The following is a 12809-nucleotide window of genomic DNA, read 5'->3' as shown; positions in this document are numbered from 1 at the left end:
AGATAAACTCAGGGTAACTCAGGGTTATCGGGTTTGTCTTTGGTGAAGACCTTAGCAGTAGGTTCTCCAATCCAAACGGACCGATGCATGGTTTTGCGTGTATCGTGTCACTGATCTGCCCCACAAACACCCGCACGGGCAAAAATAAAGCCGCGTAAAGCAGGCAAGGGGCAAGAAAAAGCAAAGCGGGATTAGAGAACAAGCGTTTTTGTAAAGCCGGCGTTACCTCAAAGAAAAATGAAGTTCCAATTAACAGTGCATACCTAAAAGATTATCTGAAATTTAGGGGATGACAACTAATCTCAGCCTCCAGGAGAAAAAGAAAAGGAACATGCTCTTACCTTGTCTCTCAAGTTACCTCTTGATTTAATGTTTTTAAGATGAGCGTGGCAAGAGTATTTTTCACCCTATCCTGAAGTCCCACTTTGGGCAGCATTTCTGCATTTCCAAGAACAATTCAGCAGGTAGTTGGTACTACTCCATGACACTGCTGGCCCGTGTGGTTTGGCATATGCACGGATAATCTGCAGTATGTCACAGCACGCTTGTATCGTTTTGAGGTCATTTCATTTGAAGCTCTTTTGTAGAGCATTTGGGGGCTTTATTCTTCAACTCATGCTATAAAATTACAATAAATGTGCTAGTGAAAAACAGCTCATCCCAATAATTCTCTTTTCACATGGAAATTTATGCAGAAATCTAGATCCAGACCATGAGATAAAGTAGTAGTTGAGCCAGTACAGCAGAACTAGGGCACTTTTTCCTGGATTCAACTATCTTACATTGGTAAAAAATTTACACTATGCAATAAACATTTTCTGCTTCAAGAATTTGGATTTTTTTTTAATTACAATTTTCCTTTTTTTTTTTTTTTTCTTTTCCCTATCCCAGCTACCACTATAGACATGGTAAAAAAATCACATTAGACAGTAATACATGTAGTTGAGATATGTGGCAGTGTTTTGCTTTTATTTCAGGAATTACAATGCTAGAACATCCAGGAAAACAGCTCACACAAGAACAGTCAGTGGTTTGGAGGTGCTGGAACTAACACATCACATTTAACAGTCAGCTTCCTATGCTTGGAAAGAATTCTGGTGTTTTGGACACAACTGGATCTTGGAAAAAGTTACCTACATCTCATGTGCAAAAATTAAGTTACACCACAAGAACAATTATGAAATAAAAAGGAATTGTTCATTCAGCAGAAGAGACATTATCATCACCAAAATAAGCCAGGCGAGTTATTCAAAGTAAATATGACTTCAGCTTCAAGATGCTTTCCAATAATTCAAATTTCATTTCCTAAAGAGAAGTGTTTTCTGAAAATCTATATTAAAATGAAAATGATAATTTCAGTGTTGAATTCCTATAATGGTAACTTGTAAACCATAAAAAAATATTACATTTGTTGTCATATTTTAGTAATTTCTAAACAAGTATTCTCTGTACAAATGGCTATGAAAAAATTCTTACATCAGTGTAGTTTGAAAAATAATTGAAGTGTATTCTAAGAATGGATTGTTAGTTGGTTTTAATGGCTTCTATCACTGATTTATAAACGAGATGATTTTATTCTGATTTGGAGATAATTCTCTTTCATACTCAAGAACATTCAGGGCTACTGTTTTAAGAACGATTTGAGGGAAAAACAAAAGAGACAAGAGCTATTAAAGGCAAAGGTTTGTCAATAACGCTCTTCTTGTTACAGACATACCACAGGGTTTTTTCTACTTACTATTACTTTTAAGTGCTCATTTCTTCAGCTGAGACCGTTCTATTGTTCTTATAATCCAGAAACAACACCATTTCTATTATCAACACACCTCAGGTGGCAGGGGGAAGCTGACAGCTTTTTTAATAGAAAAAAACAACCCTGAAGCATGGAGATTCTATTCTGCTGGTCACAACACTGAAAAGCATTGAGTAAACCAAGAAGACACTGGTACATGTTTCACAGTTTCTGAATTTTGAGCTAAATAGAGAGGTTTGAGGTACTCACAAGCAGACATGAAGATTTACATACACAAATGCTTGGAAACACACGCCACAGGAAAGGGGGGTTGATCTCATGCAAATAACTCCATGGAATTCCATAGGTCTTTCCAAATCTTGCACCAGTAGAAGATTGGATTGTCTCAGTGCTATTAAAGCCTTCTAACACATGGGTCTAGAGAATGAAGTAATGCTGAATTGCAAGAAGTTATGTTGGCTTCCCCCATCCCACCCCAACAGTTTCATGGAATGAAAAGGCTACAAAATCAGGAAACACAAACGTATTTTCCCCTTTCTTTGTCCCAGTTTTGTCCTAAAAAAAATCAAGAGCTAAGTTCATATTAAATTTCTCACACCCTGATATTTTGCTTTCTGGTGTTCTCCCCTCTCCTTAGCCTTTCCCTGCTTTCAAGATACATCTCCAGCCTCCTAATACTCCAGTAAAGACCTTTAACCAATGTCAGTCACCTTAGATTAAACTGCATAAAATCTTCCCCTCTGTGTATTGCGTAAGGAGAGTTATGCTGATTTCTGCTCCTTCCAGTTCCTTGTTTTTTCTAATTTTTCAGGGGATTCACATCTGATAAGATCCAGTGATTATGTGCTTGTATTTCTAGCCCAAAGGGACAAATTTATAGTACAATAATGCTATCTTCAGCCTATTGGGGAAGAACCAATCAACTAACCAAAAAAAAAAGCAAACCCCAAACCCAATGGAATTTAAATTTAGGTTGTAATCCTGCAAACATGTACTCAATCAAAAACAATTCAATAGGACTATTCTGAATTTAAGAAAAATTTTGTGAAACTAAACTAACTAAAACTTCATAAAAACAAACAAATTCTCACTTTTTTACAAGGAGTTCCTTCAGCCAAAGAAGTGGACATGTAAATAACCACTTCTTAGGAACAATTTCCCTCTTCTCTTCATTTAGCCCTCTTCACAGATTCCTGGAAAATTTGTGTTAAGCCTCAACACTCCAAAATAGAAAAGCTGAATTTATTTTTTATTTAAGATTCCTCTCTATCCAAGACAGAAAGAAAACTTGAAATACATAATAAATAGATTTTCAGTTTTTTTTTTTTTAATTTGTTAAAACCAATTCCTGTATTTTCTTCATAAAAATTATTCCGCTTGTGTCCGTGGTATTCTTACCCAAATTTCAAGTTACTCTAGACAGACATTAAATCCAGACTGTCACCCTGTATGTCTGGCGTTTATACAGTCATCTTTGCCTCAGAACAGCAAGCCTAAGATCTTAAAAATTCTAAACCCCTTAATCAGAGAAATGATGACTTCTCCAACCATGTAGGTATTTATAAAACACTTTTGTTACTTCCCCATTTTTCCATTCCCATTTTTATAGAGTTCTTTTATTGCTGTGGTACAAAATAAAGAGGGTCAGGTCAGACTGCCAGCTCATTGTCTCACACATAATGGTTCTAGCCAACACCCTTACTTCAGTATTTCTGTCAAGCCTCCCAGCCCTTCACTCTTACATCAGACCATCTTCCAGTAATTCATTCAAACTCTCTCGCCCTCTGCCAATTTCTCCCTCTGTACTCTCTAAAAGAGTAATTTTGCTGTCTTGTGTGTTGTTTTAGACTGGAGAAAAAATGCATTGAAAACACAGGAAAATAGTCTCATTCCTCATTTCTGTGGCACAGAAGCCTAGAGGAACAATTTCAGAGAGACACCAGATGAGCCCCAGTAGGGCTCTGCCACACACTGGTTTTCCAATTTTTTCAAATTCTAATCCATTAAAACTTTGTCTTTAGAGACCAAATACCATGAATTAAAGCCTGATGATAGGCTTGACTATCAAATATATCTTGTGAGTTTTTCAGAAGCAGCTGAAGTTTCTTCCCGTGGGTCTGCAGATCACAAGACAGCCCTTTTTGGGGTGGGGGGCTATTCAGCTGCTCTGTGTGTACAATACACGTCTGATCTGGTTGGTGCCCCAGAGATTTGAAAGGGAAAGAAAATGCATGCACAGTTGAGACAAATCTTCAGAATACAGAACAAAATATGAAACTAAAATCATGTCTCCAACTCCAAAGGCATTCCATTATATTTCAAGTACCCAACTCAATTTTGAAAACAGAAGAGGCTCTCAATGAAATGTGCTCCTTAAATTGACTCTCATATCCAGATTAATAGTTTTACCGGAAACTTTACAAAATAAAAGGTCTGACCTACTGAGTTCAGAAGAATGGAAGTTTGCCTAGCTTTCAAGCAGCTTTTGTCAGTTTCACTAATGAACATCAGGTAATCATAACAAACTTCAAAACCAGCTTCACATCTGTATTAGGCAATCATTAAAGGCATATTTTAATGTTTCTGTTTTAAAAGGCTATAAGAAAAAAATATTTACATAATTAAATTCAATACTTAATGCTACCTTGCCCTTCCCCCAGTGGCAGTGGTCGCTGTCAACCCCAGAAAATTGCATGTTACAACAAAAGCAGAGAGGACATTAGTAAGAAGAGCCTATGCTTTGCTTTTTAACCCATTATAAAATTGTAACATCCTACATGGAGTAAAAACTATTGCATTTACAGAAAATAAAATAAAACTCTGTCCCCACAAGTAAAAAGAAATCCTTTCAGTAAAGACAAGGAAGTTTTCAAAATATAGTTATAAAATTTTGGCATAAGTCCACTTGCATGGTTCATGACAAGAAACTCTGTGGAGAGGATGTGTAAGATGGGTAGAAAACAGAAGAATGGGATACTTCAGCTCGTTACAGGATTAGGCTAAATATTTGAAGTTCTCTTTATACAGAAATACAGAAAGAGATTCTACAGAGCCTGATAATAAAGAGCAATTCCTAATAGCTGGCCACAGTGCACTGAATTCCTTTTTGTTTCTTAGCAGTGGCTTGAGAGATACATTAGGTAATAGAACTGCCATGCTGCTGGATAATACCAGAATTATTAAATTTATCAGTACAGCAATTTTACAGTTAAGAAAACTGCTAATAAAGATCCTAACGATCAAGGAGAGTTTTACCAGGAGCACAGTCAAGTTACAGTGATGCCATAGATACCATCTCTGTGCTTTAAAATCCTTTTAGTATTTCTAGATTCATTCCACTGGGGAAAAAATAATCAAGATAAATCAAATACATAGAACACACTCACTCAAATGGCACTCATTGCTTTTTGTACAATTAAGCTTTAGTGAAAATATACATCTTAAAACAAATGAAGTACAAATGTACAAAAATCCTTGAACTCAGATAAAAAATATATATAATACAATTTGCTACAGAGATATAAAACATTTAACATTTGCTCATCCTTTCTGATGAGCATAAAATGATTTAAAGTCTGGAGGACTCCTGCTCATCATCACTGCAATCAGATTTAAAGCAGACCTGCAAGAGAAGACAAACAGACAACTCAGCTGCAGAACTAATGCTGTTCTTTATTTGTGTGTTTTATGGGGCACAGAAAGGCTGAGGGGGTGGGTCTTTTTCTAGCACATTTTACTCCATCCTAAGTAAATGCTTTGGGAAACTCAAAGGAATCCACAATCTCAACCCCAAATCTCAAGTCATTAAAACTTAATTAAAAGTTCTTTCCTTCTTTTAACTTCACTAAGACAATTAACTGCAGTCCTATTAGTTCAAAACCAACCGAAAACTCTCAAATTATATTCATTTTTTAGGACCTCTTCTCAATATATAGAAGAACACATATCCTGGGACAGTATGAATCCTGCTGATTTTTGGCTGGAAAAGACTACAGTAAGACACAAGCTTTAAGTTTAGCTGTGTGAGTATATTAGTACACTCAATCATCCCTTCTATTCCATTACTCAAAGTGGGGGAAAACTGTTTCTGAAAAGATGAACTAAAAATGACAGTATTATTATACATTCCGTTAGCATTGTACCATTTTAGAAAGGTGAATTTCCAGCTGAAGACAAAAAATTTCTTCATGCAATTTTAATACATGACCTTGCTGTGGCTACTTAAAGATATGCACCTAGCAATTTAAAAATTCCATTTCTGCTTGAAAGCAAAAGCAATTTCTACCCAAGTGTTCACTATTGGAATATATTCAAGCTTCTCAAGATAATTCCTCTCTAAGTGCAGGCACACTGAGCAAGCAGAATTGTATGTAACATCTTCAACTGCAAACCTTTACAAATAGTCTATTTCTTACATCCTGTAGACAGTTACAATACTTTATGTGTCTTTTAGGTGGTAAATACTTAATTCTCTGAACAAGAAATTCTTCTACTAAAGAGCAGAAGTTTGTGTAAGAAAAGGCTGTGCATTATCAGCTATGTAAAGTTCTACTATGTCATAGTTTGGGGGAAGGCATTAAACTGCCTAAGATATTTTAACATTTGTTTTGTGATGCTTTCATTTATTTTAGGGATATTTCTACTTATTTATTGGATAGATAATTATTTTTGTTTATAAACTTATTTATAACTAGATTTTACACAGGGCCTCAGTTATCTCTGAAGACATATCCACAGTTTTCATTTAAAAATGGTAAAATATGTAAGAAGCAAGACCCAAATTAACCTCTTTAGCAAAGGAAGATCTATAGCACAGCTTTTAACAGAACCCACTACCTTTTCCCCAGGTAACTAGAGGAGGACAGAATGCTGAGGTAGGAAAGCTTCCTGGAGTTATAGGGATTGCCATAATTTCTGAAATGCGGTGGAGGGGCAAAGCCATAAGAAAACAGATTTCATTAGTTTTAGTATGCAGTGAACAACTTGGCTTTCCTATCACAAATTAATAATAAAAATTTAAAAAAAGAATGGAAGTTAATTTTCTTATGAGAGAAAAGAAATGCCCTTACCTCTCCACTAAAAAGTCTGTGAAAGAAGCCTCTCTTTGGCTTAGGAGACTTCTCTCTGTCTGGTGACACAGTACCATCAGTTTCATATGCATTGATATCTTCAAAGCATCCCGTTTCAATCATCTTTGAAACATGAAATATAAATGAAATATCCATAAAAGCCTCTCAAACCAGTTCCAGGTATTATCTATTTACTCTGGCTGGGTACTCCTAACACTTAAAAATTCATCAGCCAAACTGTCTCCAGAAGGAGGCACAAAGCTGACATTGACTCTCCTTGTGCACTCAACCAACTGTAGAACAGCAATGAGAGCACTCACACAGGTGTCAGGTGCTCCCTTGCTTGTTCTGCATTCTAGCCTTTCTTCTGCTCATGATGCAATAAAGAAAAGCTTTTAGAACCAGAAACAGATTTTCTTTTCAGGTATTCTGTTCATTTCAGAGCAGTCCAGCCAAAAAAAAAAAATGTAATATCTCTATGCCCTGGACTGAACTTAATAAATAAACACGACATGGGAGGAAAAAAAAGATATAATGAAGATGGGTCTCTGGAGAGAAACAAGGGATTTTGAAATAATCTTTGTCTGTGTACACAGAAACAAAAGAAATAAAACCACAATCACTGGGTACAGAAAGGACAGCAGGAAGAGTGAATGCCAAAACATAACCAACAGGCAGGGTCAGAAGAGGGGAGTGGCTAATGCCCAAATCCAGCTGGCATTTACCAGTAAGTGCCACTGGTACACATCTGTCACAACAGCAGGCAGCCAAATGAATATACCTTGTAGAGGGAGAGAGGGCATTAAGAGCAGTAAGAAAAAATGCAGCCTCCTTTTGTTGCAAACCATGACATTGGGTAAATCATAGAATAGTGAGAGAGCCTTGAGAGGCAAAAATTTGAGGGAAAGTTCAGTAAAATGAATTAAAAGAAAAAACAAGTAGAAATGTACAATGAAATCTGCAGCTCTTCCTTGAAGAAAAGGAATTGCCATCATAAGAATTTCACAACTACTTCCAACTTTGCCTCACTGCAGGGTTTGTTATTAAGCTGCAGAGCATTTTTTAATGACTAGATCACATTCTGAAGTTCAGAATTACAACACAGTATTTCCTATCTTTCTTCAAGGTTTACTGTTTCTCAGTGAAAACGTTCTATGTCAAATGACACCTTTTCAAATATTCTTAATGTAATGCAAAAATGCAAAAGGAAAACAAAAGGGAATGTACTCTTTCCCCCAAATTGTTCAGAAATCACTCATCTTTTGTGTTCAAGCTTTAAATAAAATGCAATCATACTGGGGAGAAACAACACTCGGAGAATTCAAGACAATAGTAATTTCAGAAAGTCACGAATAAATTATAATGAGGGGAAGGCATTCATAACAAGAACTACAATTTTAAGTAATTGTTGCTGAGTGCTGTTGCTGAAACAGTAAAGAGGATTTGAATTGCATGCAGAGGCAGCAAAATTCTAGTACTCTTTGCAGACTACTAGAATATTCATTCACTAGGCACATGGAAAATACTTTAAAGGGCAAGTCTGACTCAACTGATATTGAACAGTTTGTTTTGAAACCTTGAAAAAGATGAGTCTGCAATTTTGTACTGCTGTCACTTCGATACTCTTGTGATACACAGGCTATACACAAACAGCTTGCACTGCACCTATTTGCTTTTGAACACTTGGAATAACATTCCATCCCTCTCCTGTGAACAGCAATACTGAATAACATGTGACTGAAGAACAAGGAAAGGGTGGTCCTACTGATACTAATACTGCCTTGTAAGCTGCTTATGATGACAAGATGCCAGAATTTGTTTACGCAAATTTACCATAGACCTCAGGTTTTAGCAAGTTTATATTTTTGGAAAAAAAAAATTCTGAAGCCTCTCGGCAAAGAAGTCTAAAGCAGAAACCTCTTTACATTTCCTAGAGAAAATTATTATATCTTTTATGGAATATTCTATATAGCTGTACTAAAGAAAATAATCTTCTATGAAATGTACATTACCTCATTTTGCCAAGGGATTGAGACACAACCTGTCACAAATTTGGAATAGAAGTCATCATCTGTGGTATCCAGGTTCACTCCTTTTACTGTAGAGAACTGCTCAATGTCCAGGACATCTTTACAATAAACGGCACGTGGCTGCAGTACAATACAAGATTGCTTCATTAAAGTTTTGGATTTGGGGACTTTTAGTTTGGTTTTATTTTCCCTAGTTGAGCAAAAGGGAGCAAAATGTCTGCAATTTTACATTTCACATTGCTGATCACCAAATTACACTGTTCTATGGAATAGAAATACTAAAACTCTCTTCATAAGGCACCTGAGCAATTCCATCCATTCTGCAGGTAACAGAAAATAAATATCAAAGCCAGAAATAGCTTGTCTGGACCTCTTAATGGTTGTCAGAATTCACTGATCTTCTGTCACCTTCCTTTCAAATCTGGAGTATTTTCTTCAAAGCTATTCCTCATTTCTTCTCTACCTGAGCAATGGAAGTGGACTTTTAAGGGCTAAGAAATCAGCTACAAAGCTCCCTAGGGAAATACCACTATTGTAAATTGTTCTGTGATCTCAGATGAAATACCACAAAGCAATTAGTTATCATCAATAGCTACAATGGCATTCTTCTACCAATGTAACTAACTTTAAAGGTTTCTCTGGAGTTCATGTGATTGCTAACACAAAGTTATGACAGTTCTTGCCTTTTTAGATACTAATCAAATCTGTCTCACCTACTTACATCTGGCAAGAAGGGAGGTTCTAACATGTTAGCTTCCAGCCTCTTGAAGTTGATGTTCTTGAAAATAGGATGTTGCTTTACAACAGCAGCTCCTCCTTCAGTGCAACCCAGTCGTTCCACTGGATTTTTAGCAAGTAACTGCAGATACATGGAAAAAAGGCCAATGCATGATACAATCCCACAACTAAAAAAAAAAAAAAAAATCTACATACAATGTCTTTCAATCAGTTTATTTTGCTACTCAGCCTCTTATTAGGTAAATTTATCATGTATCAAAATTAACTGGAAACCTAAACAACAATTTGTTCCCAATTCTGAGAACAAATATATTTTCAACAGACAGAAGAATCCCTGAAAGAACACAATTTGAAGATTATGCCCAAAGTTATATGAAAATATTTCAATTGATGCCATGTTGACAAGACTTTACAGTACAGACTTTGCAGCAGACTTTCTTTTCAGGAAATACAGATTTATATTTTTTTCCTATGGGCTTAAGCAATGTACATATCTTGCATGAACTAGTACAGAAAACTTGTGAAGCTTTCTGTATAAATTTAGGAACAGGCAAGATAGAAAATAAAAGCCATTGTCTGGTAGATAATGCTTTAGGTGAAGAAAATGGTGTACTACTCAGCCACTTGTTCCCATGCAGTATCCAAGTTGAGCATGCTATTGTACTCCATCTATAATTACAAGTGGTCCAAGCAGTACTAGACCATTTCATTCATGTGATGAGTAATCAATTTATGCAGCTTTCCTTCATCTTGAGAAAAGTTCTGAATTCTTGAAGTTTGATAACTGAACAGTTCATGAACAATCACAAACTTTCATGTGAACTAAAGAAAGGTTCTGAAAAATTTCAAGATTTAAAAATAAAGTAGTTGGTCTCTTTAAAAGGATTAGAAACTTAATTTTCAAACCTCTATGTCTCTTCACCCACCATCCTGCAGATGGATTTTGCCTCCTCTGAAAACTTGTCTGAGTATGTTTCCTGGTCTTCCTTTACTCTACGGTCAATCTCATCGCGTTTGACTCTTTCCTTATGCTTCCTGAATGGAGACTGTCCTTCAATCATTTCATAAATCAAACAGCCAAGACCCCACCAATCCGGACTGAATGTATATTTTTCGTTTTTAAGCACTTCTGGAGCTATGAAGCAAAAACAAACACACACCCACAACATTTCACTTTAAATTGACTAATTGTGTATATTGGAAAAACTCTCAGGTATTCTCTTTGGGCTCTGTGAAGATATTTTTGTGTGACTCCTCTGTACTTTGAAGAAACTTTCATTTCTACAGGGAGAACTCTGTTTATATCCAAGAGAAAAATCTTAATTTCTCTAATGCTTAAAACAAGTATCCTTTAGAGAATGAAAAAAACCCTGAGAATGAAGTTTTCCAAAGCATGGAAAGAAATGTATTGTCACAGTAATTTCTCTGTTTACTTGTGACCTTAAATCTCTTTGGATCTCAGAAAAAATTAGGTGCTTTCTTAAAGTTCTGCCTAAAGCTAGAATTTTCATGCAAGTTTTCAAGTTTATCAAGTAGGCTTATAATTAAGTACTAACATCTACAAATGCATATTATAACCTTTCTTCTTCCCATAACATGTCTAGTAATTAATCTAGGTCCAATACAGTTCTTATATTCACAGAAGCAAATTTTCTGGTAAAATGTAACTAATAAAGGATGCTTTACATACCCATGTAACCAACAGTCCCAACACGTCCTCGGACAGTTTCACCTTCTGGAATCTGCACAGCTAATCCAAGATCTGAAATCCTGATATGTCCTATTCATGTTAAAATAAATTATATATAGTCATCAAAAATAATGAAGTATTATTACTTTTAAAACAAAAAATTTCTATTGTACGCCTCATAAAAAAACTGGAAAGTATCAAAACATTCATCTAGCCCTAAGTTTATTTAATGTAACTAGAACGGAATGTTTTATTCAGCTCCTCCTTAAAAATGTGAAGAGAGGCACAGATATAACTGATTTTCTGAAGGTCATACAAAAATAATTTGCTCTTAAGCACTCTAATTCCTAGCTTTGGCATAGGCTGCTGGTCTTGGACAAATAGAAATGCTCATTTCAGATTCTGTATCTATGCATCAGACACTTGTGGTTTTCCATTCTGTATACCCACTACAAGCACTCAGCTTTCTGACTTCTTAATAAAACTTCACAATTAACTTGATTTATTCCAAATGTGAGAAAACTGTAGCCTGTATTGAGAGAGCTTGTTTTCCTGTAATGAAGTACCCCAATAACGCCAAAACACAAGTACTTGGAATTGCTATCCCCATTCCCACCCCAAACCAAGAGCAGCCCAGTCAACAAGCTACTCAGAATTATTTATATTGTTACATGGCAGTTCAGTCCTGGGATTTCCTCTTCTCATGAATCACTCCTAAGTGGATAACAGCTTCTATGGCACTTTGTCAGCCAAACTTCTGGCTGGTTTGACAACCTTCCCCTATCACGTATGGCCTTTACAGCTGTACCTCTGACACAGGAATCATCTGGCTATAGACTGGATTTTCATGCACTGCTCAGTGGGGAACCAGTCCAGGCAGGGCAATGGGAATAAATCCACTCCACTCTCCTTTACATTCCCATGGACAGATATAGTTCTTTGTTGGATGGACTCATGAACTGTTTCAAGCATGTTCAAGACATTTCAAGGGAGGAATCGTATTGACATTTTCATTTCAAAAAACATAAGGTACTTTCTTAATGAAAATGTAAAAGTCTAGACAGAAGAAAGGACAATTACCTTTTCAATTCAATTTTAAAACGATTTTGTAGAAAGATTCATTGCCGAAAAAGAAAGCGAGCAAAACCCACACTTATTTCTAATACTGGTTATAAGGACAGGGATATTGTTGTTTACAGAAGCACCATGGACTCACACAATGATTCAGGCTGGAAGGAACTTCAGAAGGTCTCTAGCAAAACCTTCTGAGCAAGCAGGCGGCCCAAGGTGTCCACGGGTTTTTAAATACTTAATTAGAGAGGACACTGTAACACCTCTCTTGGCGGCCCATTCCAAAGCCCAAGTAACTTTTGTGCATATATGCTGTGGCATTCAAAAAGCTCTACAGCATCAATATTAGTTAACAGCATATTAATTTATTATGTACATGTGTTAGATAATCAGGAGATGGAGAGAGGGAGAAAGAGAGAGAGAGAGAGAGAGAGAGAGAGAGAGAGAGAGGGTGGAAA

General features: G+C 36.1%; 1 protein-coding gene across 1 annotated transcript in view; it reads right to left on the bottom strand.

Annotated features, from left to right (window-relative positions):
* Positions 1 to 5157: 5157 nt before the first annotated feature.
* Positions 5158 to 12809, bottom strand: part of GRK4 (G protein-coupled receptor kinase 4) — a 34432-nt gene continuing 26780 nt past the window's right edge. Inside the window, exons 11-16 of the mRNA XM_040064816.2 lie at positions 11281 to 11370; positions 10517 to 10725; positions 9574 to 9711; positions 8835 to 8972; positions 6823 to 6945; positions 5158 to 5375 (exon numbers count right to left, since the gene is read on the bottom strand). Coding sequence (XP_039920750.1) covers positions 5322 to 5375; positions 6823 to 6945; positions 8835 to 8972; positions 9574 to 9711; positions 10517 to 10725; positions 11281 to 11370 — 752 coding nt within the window. The 3' untranslated portion in view covers positions 5158 to 5321. The remainder of the gene's footprint in view (positions 5376 to 6822; positions 6946 to 8834; positions 8973 to 9573; positions 9712 to 10516; positions 10726 to 11280; positions 11371 to 12809) is intronic.

The sequence above is a fragment of the Hirundo rustica genome, chromosome 5 (genome assembly GCF_015227805.2).
Source record: "Hirundo rustica isolate bHirRus1 chromosome 5, bHirRus1.pri.v3, whole genome shotgun sequence".
NCBI classification, from domain to species: domain Eukaryota; kingdom Metazoa; phylum Chordata; class Aves; order Passeriformes; family Hirundinidae; genus Hirundo; species Hirundo rustica.
Note: the sequence above shows the minus strand (reverse complement) of the source record. Positions and strands in the feature narration are given on the sequence as shown.